Source organism: Ciconia boyciana, chromosome 8 (genome assembly GCF_034638445.1).
Source record: "Ciconia boyciana chromosome 8, ASM3463844v1, whole genome shotgun sequence".
Lineage (NCBI taxonomy): Eukaryota > Metazoa > Chordata > Aves > Ciconiiformes > Ciconiidae > Ciconia > Ciconia boyciana.
In genome coordinates, this window is record NC_132941.1 from 53,193,640 (window position 1) to 53,212,767 (window position 19,128).

General features: G+C 40.2%; 1 protein-coding gene across 4 annotated transcripts in view; it reads right to left on the bottom strand.

The window, feature by feature from the left end:
- Positions 1-19,128, bottom strand: part of STN1 (STN1 subunit of CST complex) — a 48,507-nt gene that overhangs the window by 5,609 nt on the left and 23,770 nt on the right. For all 4 annotated transcript variants that reach the window (XM_072871624.1, XM_072871620.1, XM_072871622.1 and 1 more), the window contains 6 exons: positions 15,129-15,200; positions 13,218-13,376; positions 11,820-11,931; positions 10,885-11,047; positions 3,787-3,909; positions 3,083-3,155 (listed from right to left, as the gene is read on the bottom strand). In XM_072871624.1, the coding sequence (XP_072727725.1) occupies positions 3,083-3,155; positions 3,787-3,909; positions 10,885-11,047; positions 11,820-11,931; positions 13,218-13,376; positions 15,129-15,200 (702 nt within the window). The remainder of the gene's footprint in view (positions 1-3,082; positions 3,156-3,786; positions 3,910-10,884; positions 11,048-11,819; positions 11,932-13,217; positions 13,377-15,128; positions 15,201-19,128) is intronic.

Genomic DNA, 19,128 nt, shown 5'->3' on the forward strand with positions numbered 1-19,128 from the left:
GTACTCTAGAATTGGCTGAGTCCCAGAACTGTCTTAGAAGCTGCTGAGAAAAGTCACTGGTAGATGGAAGGCAACGCTGCGTACTGGTAAATAAACAGTTCAGCCTAATTCCAATTAGGCTGTGAATCAGGCAAAGATATTTCTTTAGAAGTCAGTGATCCAGTGTGATAAAAGACCTTTGTGGCTGGTAGCCAAAAATGTGTCCACCGCCCTAAGATGGATAAGTGCACAGAACAGAACAATGCCTCTACCTGGTCGTAGTGAGTGATGTTGCAAAGTGGGTAGCTGCATTTTGCATTAGTCATAGGTTTGTCATAAGAAGCTCAAAGTGCCCATCCCTGATCTACAGTAACTTAGCTTAAGTCTTGATGAATTAGATTAGTGGCTAAAGTGTTACCCAACAGTACAATACATACTTTCCTCCTAGATGGTGGTAGAAAATGGCATTTTGGGATAGCTGCAGGTGTGTACAATCATTAAGCAACCCAGAAACACTCCTAGTCTATGGCCCAACTTTAAGGGAATACACTTCTTGCAGTGGAGTGATGCTGTCCCTCTTTCATGGACATACTGGGTTCTAGCTTTTGTCTACCAGGTGAGGTAAGCAAGGCCGTGATTAACTGTCTTGCCTAACTACCAGCATCAGAGAGGACAGAGTTATAGAACAACTACCTTTTGCCTGCTGTGGACATCTCACACAGGGTCCATTCTGACATATTAAGTTTAACTTCAAGTGGTTCCGTTTTTTTTCCTCTCTACTATTAGCCTCATCTAAACCTAAACCCAGAGCAAATTTGTCAAAAAAAAACCCCAAACACCCAAAAAACCACCCAAACAAATCTGGACGAAGTCTACCATTTTGCAGTTCAGTCTGGAGTGAAAAATGTACTGTCATCCTTTTCCAGCTATCTTAAGCCTCTAGACAGACCCACAGTAGCTTCGCATGAGGGCATTTAAGATCAGGCTGTTTGGAATTAAAATTGGAGACAAGGAGTAGGATTGTCATGTAGGCATATTACAGATCAGGGTTTGTGGAGCTCTGACTAGGCATGCTGAGGATTTTTTTATTTGTACAATAGTTCCAGGCAGCTGGGTTGGGCCTGAGAATGTGTCACAGCTAAAGCAATGGGGTGAGGCATTGCCTTGAAAACTGGCAGAGAAGTAACTCATTGGAGAGAAGAGTTTGGTTTATCGTAAATCAGTCCTCCTGTCATGGAAGATTAATATTACTCGAAGGAAAACAGGTAGGAATTTCTTGCAACAAACAAGCAAAAGCCCTTGAGGTATTACCGTGTTCTTATTATCTCACCACGAGCCTGCTCGCTAGTCAAGGCCAAGCGGGTGGCTAAGACTGCCATCCCACCAGCAGAGGGGGACCGACAGTTACATTGAGCTCTGTGCTCTTGCATCATTCAATGACAATAAAATAGCCACAGTACCCTCTTGATTGCAGCTTCTTGGCTTTCGTTCTCAAAATTTTCTATTACCAGTGACCAGGACACTGAAATGGTCCTTCTGAAAACTAGCAAAGAGACATTAACCTGGAAATTGTCCTCTTTACAACAGGAAACTAAGTAGGTGGAAAGCTTCAAGGAGACCAAGAGGCTCTGTAAAGCAGTTGCTATTTTTAACCTGCTCAGTATGGAAAACATGGCTTTGAGGACTCAGGACTCTTCAAAGTCTTTTCTGTGACTGATCTACAAGTTTCTCTCTACTGTTGACTCCTCCTGACTGGGAGAAAGAACTTCCCAACCTCTCATGGAGCACTGAGACTACTGTACCAGTGTGATAATGCACAAGAGGTGAGTTAAACACCAGGCAGTCACTCAGTGCCCTGTGTCAACTGTATACAGGTTCTGGCCTCTACAGTGGCACAATTATTTAAAAAAAAAAAAAAAGAAAAAAAGGTTCCCAGGAGAACTAGCTGATATATAAAATGGGCAGAGGAATGATTTGACTCTTACAGAGATATTTGTAATTGCTAATTGGATAAGAGACAATAAAACAATGTGATATGGTAACTTGTTGCACTGAAACAGCCTCAGGCAAATGAACCCATCTTCACCTGCATGCTCAGTAACGTCTAATCCCTCCATCCTCCAAAGATACAGAACTTTTACCTCCACCTACAAACCTTGTCTACAATTGTACCACTGCTTTAAGGTAGCCAGTTGAAAACTAAGAAATAATACTACTTCACTTAGCCTTTTTTCACTGCAGGATAACCATCATATACCAGGTCTACAAGCACTATTATAGTTATGATAGTATAAGGATATGAGCAATTTAAGATTATACGCCTTATGTTCTAGTCAGTCATTTATTCTGTACTAAAGTGCATTCTACTCCACAAATAGCTGCACTCCAGCAGCAAGTGATCCCTGCTGACACATTCTGCTCAATGAATTGAAAGAACCTCTGTAGCAATGTACCTGTGTAATTAGCAGACATTCAAGTCAAGCACAAGCTATCACTATGGCAATAAGACACAATAGGCTTGAGGGATAGGGATAACTCAGAAGCCACACAAGGTATGTTATCTGAAAAGAAGTGGATTTTGTTAGACTGAAATCCCTACCTGCAAAGAACAACCACCTGAGCTCTACCTGAGCTTAAAATCTACAGAGAATATCCTATTGACTTAAGTAAGTTTTATTGTTGACTTAATGGAGGTGGGGATTTCACCTTTCTGTACGGTCACTTTCGTGTCAACTCCCCTGTAGAAACTGAACTAGCAAGACTTGCAAAGCAACAGCTGCTAGGTGCTGACCTAACTTCATTTCATTTGGTTCCTCCCAAAAATCTAACTATTCTCAAAAGATATAGATTTAAGATAATGGCTGCTTATTTCAGATCCGAGAGGTCCACTTCCTGCTGGGCACACCTGCTCTTTCTCTCTCCATGCTTACAGGAAGCTGCTCTTGCGCTCCTGCTTTTAGCTATACTGATTAGCTACATCAGCAACTTAGCTCCGAGTTCAAGGGTAAGGACAAGAAGCATACCTAATCCAGCAGCAGGAGGAGATATTGTCATCGATATGTCAGCACCAGTTCATCAGAGCCCTGATCACACTGTTACTTACGCCTGGGTTTTCGACAGTCTTCTTTAATCACATCAAGGGTCACTTTAAGCAGCTCCTTATCATGGTCAGTCACCTGGAGAAAACAGAAGAAACAATAAGAAGAAGCAGTGGCAATTTATAGCAGTCTATTTCACAGTAGATGGCATGACTGTTGAAAAGCAATCCAAGGCCAAGATGTATTCTAAACTAACACTGTCATAACTACAGTCTGCATTATATACTGCCTCCGAGACTAATAATGAACATTAAATCTTCAGTTATTATTTTTAGTACCATTAGCAGCATCCATGGCTTAGATGAAGAACATGATATACCGGAATTCAACCTAAAGGAGGGTGACCGACTCAGCAGAACACCAAGTTTCAACCCACTTTGATAAAGAGAACTGTCCAGGTCCCAGGCTTCAGTGTGCTTAGCTGCATCAGCACACAGTTTGGCAACCCAGTGAACAGACTGTGCTTGGAACAGCAGCAGTGCTCAAGTCTGGTGCTGAGTTACAAAAAGAACAACTCAATGGGTGATACAGAGGTAAAAGCAACAGTGAAGTAAGCTGCAGATAAGACTTTTGATTAAACAGACAGCACTTGGATGTCCAGCTTCTCTTTCTGGAATATTTCTACTATTTCTGAAACATTTCTGCTGTTTCTACTGACTATGAAAGTCATACCCTTGAACTTCTTTGCAACCACAGCTCAGTTCCTTACATGGTATAAGTCCTTGGAGCTACTAGGTTTCTGGAAAACCACCCCTTTTTCTTGTAGCATCCTTATTGCTTCCTTAAAAACACTGTGAATCCTTTTGGAACTGGAGTCACTTTTTGACTTCACCTGGATGGGAAGAAAGGAATGAAGCAGATGGTGAGAAATCTCAGCTCAACTAAAGTTACCAGCAAAAGCTCCAGATGCTTTCAAGAGCAAGAGGACTTCAGGTGATTTTGTTACACATTTTTCTTCATTTAGTAATTCACAAATCATATCTGTTATGTATGAACTAATCAACATCCCTGAGCTTTAAAAAACAAACACACACACACCAGAAGCTTGTATTCTTAAGGAACCACAATCTCCTAACTGCCTTCTTTGTATTTAGCAGCTATTTGATTATGTACTGAGAATTCTCTTTTGGAATAGGCTTGTGATGCTTGCAGAGCATTTGAATGTTTAGCTAATCAAGCTTTGCTCATATTCAGAGTTTTTCTGGTAATAAAGGTGGGAACTTAGGGAGATCAGTACTTTGTAAGGTGATATTCAGGAGGAATCCAAGTGCTGGGGATTGGATTCCCATCTCCTGATTTGAAACTGAGGAAGTGTCTAAGGAAAAGGAGGAAACTGACAAGAACAGTATTTGTTTCTTGTCCCCTTCGTTTCCAAATATTTACACACATTCTGGTCATGTTCTCAAGAGTTTCTCCACAACCTAATAAAATGAAAGGATAAAGAGCATGCAAGAAATTAAGACAGGTATACGAGATAAAGGAACAAAGGATTCAGTTTTGAGGGCAGGAAACGAGTCTCTTGTGAAAGGAGAACAATGTGCCTGGAAGTCCATAACTGAGGAGGCTATTTAGAACAAAGGGTTCTGTGTTTGGGACACATCTAAGAGTAGGAAGGAAGGAAGGAAGGGGAGAAAAAAAAAATCAGGAAAAAGGAGGGTTTGTTTGGAAGTAGAGCAGAGCTAAGACAGTGGAATGACAGCTAGGGAAGTGGAAGGAAATAAAGAATCAGTTGTGGAGAGAAGAAATTATGGGTAGATAACAGCAAGACCATGACTTACTCTTCTCCATCTCTATCTGTCCCACTATGTCCTTCAAACTCCCATTTATCTACACAGACTGCTTGAATTCCCCAGTTGTTGTTTCCTCATCTGTTGGGAGCACAGCATGCTCCCTGTGGTTTTCTTTGAGAACAGAGCTAAACTGCTTCCCACAAATCAACATGTGATAACTAGAACCACACCAGAGCAACCAAAGCAAGATTTGCCAAGCCATTTCTTCAACTATAACCGTAAATGCTCCCACCTTGTTCTGAACAAAAGTATCAGACTTCACATATCCTACTTCACTCACCAGATGCACTCACAGAAGCCTTGGAAGTGAAACAGGCAACCACCATGCACTAGAATGAATTCATATGAATATGTGAAACAGACACCACATTAGCAATGGAAGAATATGTTTTCATAAAACATTCATTCACTCCATTTGCAAGTCTCAAGTGAAACTCCAACTGCTTCTAAGCCTGGAAGCTGATGTGCCTAACTGGGAATAGTTCAGAGATCCAACAGGGATATTAGCGTTAGCATGCATCACAAGCTTCTCCATCCCCTTCCTCCAGCTAATCCTCAATATTTCAATAGGCCATAATCACATCTCTCTCTGTCCCAGAACAACTAACTATCTTTTTCCTCTCAAATCGACAGTCAAAAATAATTGCCTAATAGTTCAAGATAATTAATGTAGAACAATGGCTGTTACTCTCAGTTCAGTTTTCTCCTTCTGTTCCAGACTGAAGGACTTCAGTGCCCAAACATTTGTCTGTCCCCCTGTCCACCACAGCTATATCAGTTTGGATGACAACAGACACTGCTTCTAATTACAAACTCGACCATACATCTGGACGCCATTCCAGTCACGGTGTTAATACCACTATCGTATTTCTCTTCATAGTGCCTCTTCTGATGAGCTGAAGAAACAAACATAAAATGTAGCAGAAGGGTTAAGTGAAGAGTGAGTATTTTCTCATGGAAAAGCACATTCTCATAGCCATATGTAAAATTAAGAGACTTTGCCTCTCACTCAAATGCAGTAAGAAATCCTCAAGAATCTAAGAAACTGCTAGCAAAGCAACCACCTCAAGCCTCTGATCAATTTTTAATGTGAAAGTAAACATTTGGGGAGAAAAAAGATAAAAATATCTCCAAAGAAGCATGATAATTATTCAGTTTGGCTTAACACTGAGATCCTGTCAGAAAAGGGAGATAATTAAAAACAGACTCTGTGTGAACTGACACACAGCTCAGCCTGGATGGATACTGAAACAGAATCACTAAGAATGCAAGTCAAGGATTGACAGAGTGAAGGCAGAGAGGCAGGCTTGGGAGCGAGAAAATAAGTAAGCAGCTGCTACGTCTCAGCACCCTCTCATACGCGCTGCAGAGTCCAAGGGAAAGGGCTCCATGGCAGAAGGACTGTTCCTGAAGAACAAATGAGGGCTCCTGCCCTCGTCAGGGGCTTTAACATTATCCTGAAATGACAGGAAAAGTTTGCGGTTTTTTCCTAGTGTGCTCTAGAACATGCTTCCTCCTCTCCATCCCTCTGAGTAAAGCAACAATTGAGTTTCTTTGTGAACACAATCTAAAATTACTTAATCTGTTCTTTTGGTGCACCCAAAATATCTCCAGCATCTCATCCTGCAAATTCATAAGTCAATAGGACTTCTTCCCAATACCTTATCACTTTCTTTTATGCCAAACCAGGCCCTCATTTCCTCTGGGCTTGGATTCCCTCTCAGAGCCAATGTATACCTAAGCTTGTGATTTAGTCTACTGAGGAGAAATCTACAGAAGGCTGAACATGGGGCTATATGCAGAGAGAAGAAATCTAGGACTATGAAATCCTATGTGATTTCACATCCCTGCTTTTATTTCAGAAGATTGAAAATGCTTGCATTTCAACAGTTATAAAGATGCGTTGTAGCTGTTAACGTAGTTCCTTCTGAGTCACAGCTTATTAGCCATCACTTTACTTTTACAAAGCTTTTCATCCGAGAAATGCAGATATTAAGTAGTTTAACTGCTGGTCCAAAGCACCAGCAAGATTTGAATCTGGATTTTGTATTTACATCTTACAATGTTCACACCTCATTTTGCAAAGTGCCCCCCTTCAAGCATGCCTTCGTTTCAGGGTGCACAATTTCAGGTTCCCTGAAGTGCTGACAGCAGGGCTTTCCCCACCTATCCCAAATCAGGTCCTTTTCAAATAAATGAAGCTGTACAACCAAAAATCATTCATCACTTTTGCAAAACACCTTTTCCCCCACGCCTCCCTGAGAGAGAAGCAGCTACTAAATAACAATTTTACCATCACTACCCTCCCTCCCAAGACCAGCCAAGGTCTCTGTAGCAAAGCCAACAGAAGAATCCATGTCTCCAGAATTAAGTGGGTATTTTAATCAATATATTCCATCTGATGAGTCTCACACAGCTTAGTGGGGTGGTGCTGTGCAACCAGTTATTCTCAGATCTTTAAAACAAGACAGACTCTGTACAATCAATAATAGGTCAAAGAATGAAGTGGTACAGGAATTAGTCAGCCTGTTCAAACATTGAAAGTATGGAACCTTTGGCTCATTACAAATCACAACACACCCTGATGGTGCTAAAGTTTCCTGGTATAACCATACACATGATTCTACTCATGGAATTGCCCTTCGCAATTTCTCATGCAATGTTTAGTCCTTGGCTTAGACAGGTGACAATTTTAGTAATAGTGGTTCTGGACATGTCAGTCCTGAAGTCCTATAATGAGCTTTGCAATATACATATTTAAAGTAGCAGTAAAGCTTCTTCAAGAGGCAGGAAGACAACCACATAGCATCAAGAATGTGTAATACACTATGTTACACCTACAGTACAACGTACAGGGTATATACAGTAAGCATGACCAACATTGTAAAACTCCCTGCTTTAACTACTTGTCATTGCTGACCTTGAGATAATATTCAAATCAGGAGAAGTACAAACAAGAGAGTCTGGAAAGCAAAACCCAAGTTATGTGTCCAAGCTAGTGACATACACAAACTGGAGTGGTAATACTAAAATAGCACACGCTATAGCTTATGCATGGAAGAAGTGCATAAAAATGGTTAATCAAGACCAGCTGGTTGCAGGTTGCATTTAATCCAGTTGAGAAACTGGGTGGATCAAGTTCACATGTAGCTTTCTTTAAATAAAGGAACCAAAGGCTCGTCCATTTGCCAAACATAATTGCCTAAGTCCAGCAAGTACACTCTTTAGGTTCTCTAAGCACAAGATTACTTCTTCTGTTTTTTGCTTGTAGTCTTCCTTGTGGTACCCACCCCTCCAGTCTCAAAAGTCATTAGTTTTAAGGGATAAGGGAAAGGCTACAGTTCAGGAATAGAGGGGGCACTGGTTATGTGAAATGAAGCTCCACTGGTTTTAAAAGTCATAAGAGATTTGTTAATTTTTAATTATTTTTAAAAACACCAAGTCTTCCAATTCTCTTACTCATCCTCTGTAGACTATAAAGTTAAATGTTCCCTAGTATATGTCTGAGCAGAGGACATGACTTGAGTTCTGCCATGTGCATCTCCTAGAGGAAAATTTATTCTCGAGAGCCAGAAGATTGCATTGTTGGGGAGCCATTAGGACTGGAATGAGGTATTGTAGGACATGTATGGGATGCAGACAGGGCGCAGGTACAGTAATTGCTAAAAAGCAACAGAGAGATGCTGCCTACCTCAAGCTATCCCAGCTACCTCCTTTCATCTTCACCCTCTGTTCCACTCCACTGCCAGTGACTCCATAGCAGCTCACCACCTCCCTGAAGAAAATATTTCATGCGGAGATACCCTCCCACTATGATGAACACTGTGCAAGTACTTTAAAAGTTGGGAAAGAGATGAAGGGGGTGCACCACATCTCTTAGGATCACAGGGAAAGGAAGAGAGAGGCAAGAAAAGGAGTTTAACAGCAACTGTGCTCTAGAACACTGGAATCAGGGTAAAAAAAAAAAAAAATGAAGTTATACATCCAAATAACTCATCCTTTCACATCCAGAGACGTGCAAGGAGTGAACAAGTGTGTATATCGTGGTGTGGCCTAATTAGTTTGGTCCACTCATCTAGCTCCTGCCTTGCCAAACAGGCATGAAATAACATCGTTCCACATTAGCAGCACCCTTTATCCTTTTGGTTTGAGGGTGATGCAAAACAGAAGACTATAGAGGGGAAAAGAAGGGAAGAGGGATAGAAATCAGATCTATTACACTTATTTTTGTGGATCAAACTGGGTACTTGACCCTTTGCCAATTATGAGAAGTGACACCTTCAAGGGACAGAGCAGAGGAACAACAAAATGCATTTCCAGAGCATTACTAGGCGCTCCTCTTAAGGCATTCAGGTCACTTGACAACTGCAGGTTCTTTCTTATGCAAAGATATATAAGCCTCTTTGCAAGGAATTAATACCAAAGGACAATAGGGAGAACTGCAATTTCTAAATAATCATCTGTGTGCCCAGATTCCTGGGACATAGACTCACACCCTTGCATCAGGGTCAGGAGCAACTATTAATTATTATGATAGCTCCCCTCATGACTGCTAACAACGCTGATGCTACATTGTTTTTGTTGGTTTGGTTTTTGGGGGGTCTTTTTTTGATGGCTTTTGTTTGTTCTGCACCAGTTCCTACTTTAAATGGCGTTGCAAGTTATTCATCTTGATCTTTCTATAAATGCTGAAACTTCAAAGATGGAAGTTTCCAGTATTAGTCACAATGACCACTAGTTCCTTTACATTAAAGTGTTTGGGAACTTTTAATATTGTTCCGACTAGTTTGAAAAAAAACAAACCCTGTCCCATGTTGGATATTCTAGTATCAAACTTTTCTGTCAAAAGTGAGAGTAGCTCCTGTTATTGTTTATATCTATGCTCACTTTAAAGCAAACAACAAAAATGCCTTTAATAAAAATAAAAGAAACAGCTATCAAGAAGCACCTATCAGAAGAACCTATCAGTTCAACAAGGCCAACAAGAATAGAGCTACTTTTCATTATTATTTGACCTCATCTACAAGGGACTGTTTTTTGTGGGTGTGTTTGTTTTTGGGTTTGTTTGTTTTTTTTAAGAATTAAACAAACATCAGATATTAACATAACATAGCACTTAACTTTACAGTGCATATCAGATTCAGGCAGTGAAAATAACTGCTATGGATTTATTTCTCTACAGAAAACCAAAAAGTAAACAAGTGAGTCACAACGCTCTAGTTTAAGTTTCAGTTGCCATTGGTAACATGGTAAAAGCCATAACTCTTACTTTTGCAGAAATTTACCACTTCACACCAGTTGAGAACCTGGTTTGTAATTTATCCAAACAAAACAGAGTAATATAAAGCCATTTTACAAAGTGTTTTTTTGTCCTAATTTCCCATTCTGCAGTTGATCAAAAGCATACTATCTCACTGGAAAGTTTCTTAACAGCTTGGTTACACACAACTGCATGTAAACTCATTTCAATTAAATCTCACCTTCTGATCCTTTCAATCATGGCCTTTCACAACCAGGGATTTCCAACAAGAGAAACAGGTAGCAGGGAGCACTGTTCATCCACTCATTATAGTCTCCTTTTGAAGCTACAACTCTATGAATATATTGAGCTTCAAATGAGAAACAAGACAAAGACTTTGTGCTCCCTTCTCCTGATCAAATTCTGGATCTCAAACATCTGTCCCAAACAGCTCAAGCACCTTAAAGGAATCTCCGTTTCTGATACTGCCACTATTTACAGATCTAGATAAGTTAGTGCCTGTTGCAAACTGTAAGGTTACTCAGCCCTAATATGAGATTACCCTTAACAACAGAATTTTTTTCAGCAGTCCAGTTTTATATGTCTCAAGTGACAAGGTTTCCTCAAGCTCTGTAAATAATTCATGCATAAAGCTAAAGCACTTGAGGTTTTTGAATCCTCTGAAGGCAACAGTTTCTTACCTGGTTGTTTATGCTTAAAAAAGTACATGGTATTATTTCTCCCCCACTAAAAACTTGAAACAGTTACATTTACTCACCTCCTGACAGCTGGGACTGGGCAGATGCACATGAGAAAAGGACACCAGAGTATCAATTGTTTCCAACTCCTGTTGGTAAAAGGTCTGAATTTTGTTTTCTAATAGAAAGCCTTTCACTTTCTCATGCAGCATATTGATTGAGAAATTCTGATCCTCCAGGCCACTACAGGATACACAGAACATGTCAAAAGGCAAGAAATATACTACTAACATTTTTTAGAACAATTACCTGAAGTTAGCCTGCTAGACTGGTTTTCAAAGGTCAAAAGGTATTTTACTGTCCTTAAAGAATCAGAATTTAAACCCTTAATTAAAACAGACCATTTTTATATGCAATAAACATCCAACTGTTCCTCTTCAATCATTTGCTGTAACAGTGTTGTTATTTTAAGATCTGCAGTCTCTGAAACCACACTACATGCATCAGACCTGCCAATAAGCATCCAGCTACCCTTAAATTGAATACAGGAATGGTGTTTGACTCAATTTATTGAGGTTATGTATTTATGATTTGACGATGACATGGGCAGCCAGAAGTTGAGAGCATTTTGATGAAATAGCTCCTTATCCTTATACATAAAACAAAATCAGGCAAGGACACTCCTCCATCTAATCTGTTGACCTCACCTCCAGATCTTGCTCCAAACCCCAGCTTTCTTCACTAGATGCAAGAGGCCTGTACACAGTATTTTACTGCCTTCCTAATATTCACTTTGGTTCAGCATTATATTTCTTTTCTCAGACTATGGACATGTATCTCATCTGTATGGATCATCAATTATTTGGGAGAAAAGCAGGCTGCTACTGTATGCTTGTGCAGAGTCTAAATCACAGTGGGGCCCTGTTCTATCTTTCTCCACAGTTTTTACAATAACAAATAAACAATGATAAAATCCCACACTTTGCCCCAAGACCAGTCTGGATACTGCATTTACCTCTGTCCTTCCTCAGGGCCTTGGAAAGGTCTATCATAAACTTCTCTATAGAGACAGGGGAGCTCCAGCATTCTTGAAATCTGAACATCACACACAGGATCATCCACTTTATCTGGAGCGGCAAAAAGAACACACATACTTGGCCAGAACTGCCATACCAATCTTCTAAGCAAGCATACCTGCGGCAGCACAACAGAGCTTCACATGCCAGTATTCAATTGGCAAATTTTGTTCACTGCTGTTTTTATAAAAACAAAACCACAAAGGCCACTCCTGCTTTTACAGTTTACAAGGAGGTAAATGACCTGTTGTGGTGCATTGCAGATGATTCTTTTGTCTGGCAACTATTTAACTGGAATTTATGATCTCTATTTTACTCTTCAGCAGTTTTATCCATTAGATGAAGTTAACATATAATAAGGAGCTTTATTTGGGCTAAAGTGAAAGCAATTTAGAGGCTATTTGAATTGTGTGGCTCTCCTTTAATGAAACAATGGTATTATTACCAGCCCTTGAATGGGTTATATATTCATAAATCTTCTGTCTGGAAAGGAGGGTTAAATCCCCTCTCAGATTTTAGCTAGAGCTGAAAAATCTACAGACTTTTTATCTGAGCTACACAAGGTTTTTAGAAGATGGGCTTCCCCCCACCAAAGGAATAATTTCGGTATTGTCTCTGAAAGATTTCACTGGAGAAAACCAACTCTTACACAATAGCACAGACATGGAGGAGAGAAGCAGCTATGTAACTGGAAGCTCCTAGGGTCTAAACAGTGGACTGCAGAACACTGCTGCCCAAAGAGCTGTCAGATACAGGGACAGCACCTGCAGATCTGTGCCTGAGTGACTGAAGATGAAGAACACTTCTCAGTCATTCTGCAGAGCCAGAGAGTTTAGGAGAACCTGGGCTTCAGTGGTACAATGTGCCCATATGCTGCTGTCTGCCCATGGAATGAATTATACAGGCTGCGACAAATAGCAACCGTTTCTCCAAAGCAGCTAATACTCTTGATGAAGTGTGACATAAAAAGGTCACCAACTCCCTTCCCATGGGCTTTGGCTGTTCTACTTCAACACAAAGAAAACTGAAGAGCAAGTCACTCTCACAGATACCCAACTGCAGCATCTACATAGCATTCCTGTATGCATGCTAGTCATCTTTTATAGATTTTCCAGGAATGCCTCATTTACAGGCAATCTAATCCCACACATTAAGTAGTGTGTCTTCTAGCCTTACACTGCTAAAATTGAAATAAAGACATACAGATGATAATCTCTTTAGAAAAATGAGATGCCAGAAAATAAAGTGGAAATTATTCAATGAATTACATACAGCTTAGATCTTCTCACAAATTCAGACAATTAAGTTAACATATGTCACAGATCCATAACACTCACAAAAACACGAAGCCTGAATTTCTCTTTGTTGCCTGTAGGTTCGGATGTGACCTCTGACCCTGACAATATCCCCGATCTCCAGCTTGGTTTTCTGGCTCAACAGTTCTTGGAGTTTCTTCATCTGTTCAAGCACAGTAAGACTGTGTGTGCTTGAATGACCTGTAAGAAGTAGGGGAAAGGAGATCATGCATTAAGGCCAAGAGGACTGTCCTTTTGCAGGACACCTTTTGCAGGAGTCTTATTACTAAAAAAAGGGTAAGGTCCCAGGCACTACGTGTCCTGGGTAGCAAAACTTTTAGGTGACAAAGTTAGTTTACAGTATTATATTTAAACAGTTCATCTAGGGAAAGTGTAAAAGGCACGAGATACTGATTTACCACTGAAAATGTCATAGATGGGTTGCAAAATTGAAACACCAATTTGAAACGGGTTTTGTCATTTTTTGATTTTGTCATGCTAAGATTGATGAGAGGGTAAAAGAAAGGTCAGCTGAACTTTGCACATAAAAGAAGAATGAGTCATCTGAGGTGGCGCCAAAGTATTCATGTGATGCAATTAGACGTCTACACTGAGGTGAACACAACTTGACAGAATTTCACATTTACGTAACACACCTTTGCAGGAGAGTAAATTCTTCATAACTTAAAACCTGATTAATGTATCCCTGATCACAACTACAAAAGGCTGGAAGAAAGTTTCCTGTGCCCCCTAGGAGCTGTTTTCTTTAGCAGGTACAAATGAATTAATTTCTATTATTAACATAGTGTCCATTCAAGCACTAGTGATGTACATATAAAAGAACACAAGGCTGAAACAAGCATGCTGGGTCCTCATTCTATTTCAAGCAATATTTCATGCAATTTCTTTAATTAATTTAAGTTCCTCATTAAAAACTGATTTGATTGTGGGTCCCCATTATTTTTTTGGAAACCTGTGCCACAACATCACCTCTCTAAAAGTAAGATCTGTCTTCTAGATTCCAGTTGGGATCATTTATACCACTTGTCATATCATTGTTAAATGTAAGTAAGTATGAATTGCCTGTCTGTATACATGGGCTTGTTCCACAGACATCAGAGTTTTTAAAGCTTTCCTTTCCTCATTCTGTGCATATGTAACCCTAACACTGGCAGATGACACTAGTAACCTTTATTTCAGCAGGATTTGATCAGCTCCATATCAGTGTTGTCAGTCTACTACATGAGCTTTCAAGAAGGTCCAAAGTAGAAAGTATTCCATACTTTGATCTATGAGAAATGGTGGGAGAAAAAGCAAAGAGAAAGCCAGACACTAGTGAGTTTTTCTGTTACTGAGTAGAACAATAGATTCATTTCAAATGCACAATTTCTGCACATTGAGAACTTTCTCAAATGGTAAAAGACTGCTGGCATCTTCCCACTGTGTTTTAAGCTACTTCCAAGTTCATCACTGACAGTATAGGCATGAGCAGGAAGAGAATATGAATGCAAACGAAGAGAAGACAAATCCTGAAACCACTGTATCACAAGGGTGGGGAATGTAGACCACGTTGCTGGTCAATGGATTGACTTTGGAAACAGAAGCTGTGGCATGTGGCGGATTTCTAGCCTAGTTCCTCACTAGAGGAGGTCACAAAAAGAACTGTAAGAGGATCCTCTGAACAATGTCACAGCATAGAATTGAAATACCATATCATTCAGATAAGGAAAAGGCATGACAGGTCATAATGTAGTGGTTTTATTGACATCACCATTGGACATAACACGAAAAGTAATATGAAACTCCCAAAATGGCCCGGGCTGTAGGATGTGATGGTTAAAAAAAAAAGTTTGAATTTGCTCTTCTGCAAGTTTGATCATTTACTAAATTATGTAAGACAGATATGAACAAAAATGTACAGTCGAAAGAGGAATTATTTATTTGATAAATTACCTGATAAAGATGTTTCTGTTACCATGGGATTTTTCCAGCAGACACAATTTATAACTCCAGTACTATCATCCACTGTAAAAAAAAATAGCAAGAATTACAGAGTAAGAAAGCAGGTAGTGATGTTCCAAGAAGTGAAAATACATAGATATGTAAGGTGATGACTGCCAAGGATATCACGTTCCAACCAGTCTGAAAGGGAAAGTGGGTGCTCAACCACTACTTATACCTCTGAAATAATCTCCACAGTTGTTTCAGTTGTGGAAGTAGCTCAGCACCAGATACCATGCCTATGTGCATAGTCAGCAAAGTAACAGGTATATTCTCAAAAAAAGATCAAACATTAACTTAAATTATGAGGCTTCAGGACATATATTGGATACTAAAGGGTTTTAATCTCATTGACAAGGTCAGAGGAAGAATCAGTGTTGAAAGCTGAAGTCAGACAAATTAGAATAGGAAACCAGGCACAAAACACAGAAGCATTACTGTAACAGTGAGAAAATAGCACTTCAACATTGGGGGGTACAGTCATGTGAACAGACTAGGAGTGCTGCTACCTCCAGCTGCATTGGTTTCCACCCTAATATTGTGCACAAAGTCTGCTGGCCTTTTCCGTACAAGAAGATGTTCCAGAGAGCAGAAAGGCAGCTCCTCTAGCCAGGAAGGACAGAGGACAGCACATGCTTGTGGTTCTGCTCTAGGCCAGGAATTCCCAACTTAAAGTATACGGACTGGTGGCATGCAAGCCACTTCCATTTCCGAAAAAGCTTAACACCTTCTCCTGAGCACGGGAGCTGTCTAGCTTTTCCTGTTTTGCTAGTACCTAATCAAAATAAGTTTTGCGATTTCTGCCCCAGGCACTGCACATTGTCAAGGACAGCAGAAAGACAAAACCTAAAGAAAACTAAAAAACTATCAACAGAATCAATTGTTCTAGAGATCAAGAGACTGTATATAGATGGCATGTCCAAACACTCTCCAAATAAAAAGGTACTGAATGTCTGTCAAACCACAGCAAGGATCACATTTCCAGTCCAGCTAACGCTCCAAGCACCTTGCTCCTTGAATGTAGCCATCTCCAAGACTGAGCTTCCACTCTTCACAAGTTGGAATCTGCAATTTTCTTCTGCTCCTTAAACCAAACCCATGACTACAAAAGTAATAGCAATGTTTACCAGGAAGGTACTAATTGGTACCTGCAGTCTGTTTCCTCTGGGAACCATAGCATCAAAGCAAAATGCCTTTGCATTGTCTCACGTGTTTTGAAACAATCTCCCTATTTGGGGGGTCCAATTTCAAATCATTGCCTTCCTGTTTCCTAGTGGCTTAGCTGCACTTTCCTAATAACAAACGTACAGTATTTATAAGATGCAGGCAATTCCAAATTCCATCACAAAAGTATGCTCATCTCATTGCTGTCCCCCTTTTGAGCTGCTGTTTCAGCTCAAAACGGCAGCTATTTCAGCACCTTTAATTTTGTACCAGAGCATAGATAATGACCTAGCTGGTAGGATTTCCTCGCCTTGGTATAGACAAAAAGCAACTATTTTAGTAGGAGTCAGAGCCCTCATATACCATGGCAAGCCATTCATGCAAGCCAGCAATGGCAATAAGAAACAGGGCAGATGACATTTCACCTTCACATTACTGCAGCTTCTAGATGTTCCAGCTTGCAACTGGCTGTTGCACCAACTGCAACAGACATGCTTCCTAAGAAGGGCTTAGAAACAAAACAAACAAGACTGAATGATTAGGAGGCCAGACTCCTCCTCATCAATTTAACAGCTGGAGTCCTGGAGAGACTGACCTGTTCTTGACCACACAGGGAGCAAGGTTCCGAAACAAAGTTTTCCCAGTTCACAAATAAAAGCTTTGAGCAAAAAGACAAATAACTCCTGAAGCACAGATGAATGAGAACTCTTGCAATTGTATTCTAATTAGACAGGAGAATGTTAATCTATTTTAAATGCACTCAAGGGGTCTACAAGCTTTTGAAAACTTCCTGTGCTCCCTGTGCCGCCCTTCCTCATCTCCTTGGGTTTAAACTTTTGTTTGCTTGGTTTTCTGTGGGTTTGTTTTTTGGGTTTTTCTGTTTTATTTTGTTTGTTTGGGTTTTTTGACTCTTACATTAACTATTTGAGGGGTAGCACTCTCAAAGCTACCTGGTAAATGAGATAATTGTTTTCATTTTTATTTCTTTATAACAAAAAGGTTATGGTTCTTGTAGGGTCTGCATGAGCCTACTGAGATCCTGGTGAGATTTTTTGTTTGTTTGTTTTTAAGGCAAGTGCTTTTCAGCCTTTCAAAACAGTTCTGAAGTATAAGGAAAACCACGTGACATTTGGTTTTGTTAAAAAAGAAAGAAAAAAGAGGTCAGAAAGGTGCATTAGCTAAAACATGAGCTTGTTCAAAGCTACACTTTAATTAGATATCATTCTCCTAATTGATCATACTAGCAATAAACAACCAAATCAAACTGTCAAAATCAGGTTTTACACAGCATGTAATTTTTTTTTTTTTTAAAGCCAGGAAAGAGTCAGTTCACTCTCTTTTACAGTTATTATTTTGTCACGAGTTCTAGCTGTATGGGTTTCAGCAAAGAGAGGACCTAAGATTCTCTTAAAATGAGTGGTGTGTATTCTGAAGTAGACAGATAGGAAATGGGGGGGGGAGACAGTGGCAGTGACACAAAGACATTTCAGTTCTCTATCAGAGAAAAAGTACAAAGGGGGAATTTCTTTGTAAGTCACTTTTAAGCAGATGGAAAGTGAGCAAGTACTGAGCAGTGTGCGACACTCCAACTGATGCAACGCCTGCTCTGTGACTCACCAATCAGAGTCTGTTGAACTGAGAAATGCAAGAAGTTACAAGCAGGAAACTGTCTAAGACGTTACAATTTTATGCTGGTGGAGTCAGCCTGCCTGAACGGGAGGGCAGACTGGGGAGGGGCACCCTGGCAGGTAGCCTGAAAGCTCAAACCAGGAACTGCTGGAACAAAGAGTGGAGTTGGATGTGACAGCAGGAAACAGGACAGCAGGAAACCAGGCTAACCGAGAGCTGTACTTAAAGGTCAGCTGATCTAACACCAAGGCCTTAATTCCACTACTCTGCAGTTTCTTTTTATTTCTATTCCTCCATTTTCTGCCCCAATCAAACATTTCCAACAAGATTACATCTGAACTAATGCTGAGAGCAACATGGGAAACCCTTGCCCACAGAGTTGTTTTTGCCTTGGTCATTTTGATTGTGTCTTCCTCTGTTCTCATGAAGTGATAACTGCATTTGCATACTAGTGCAATAAAAGAATAGCAGCTGACATTCAGTTTATGTTTCAACACTTCGTTACATCATCCATTACATCTCCGCCTCTTAATTTAGGTGCTTGTTTAGCCTGTGCTACTTCAAGTGCCAGAGAAACTTGTGCTTCAAAATATTTACTGTCAACTCATTATTTAGCATAATGGCAGGGTAATAACAACCAGAAATTAGACTTTAAAAAAAAGAAAATATCCACTCTAAGAAACTTCCAGGGACATTTCTATAGAGCACAGAGTCAACTCTAAGGAGCCGCATCCAGTGCAGGGTATGCTATATGCACTAACAGTTAATGCTGCTCTGCAGCAGTATGATGCAAGTGCAGGTGTTGTGGAAGCTAGGACCTGGTTAAGTTTTCAACTGTATCTTCACAATACTCCTGTGAGTCAGGGAATTGCTGCTAACTCCATTTTATAGGTGAGGGAATTGGGTAAGAAGAGGCACTCCATGCCTTACCTCCATCATGCGGAAACTCATGGCAGAGGAAGACACTGGACTTGAGTCCTTCAAGTGCTTCAATAAGATCTATGCGTTTGGCTCCCCCTTCCTACTGTGAGATGACCTCCCCCACCTTTTGAAACTTGCCACACCATCACTACTCCACTCTGCTTTTCCTCCAGATGAAAAAGACAGCTGAACAAAATGACAATCAGATGTTTCCATGTTAATAAAATAGTCTGAATAT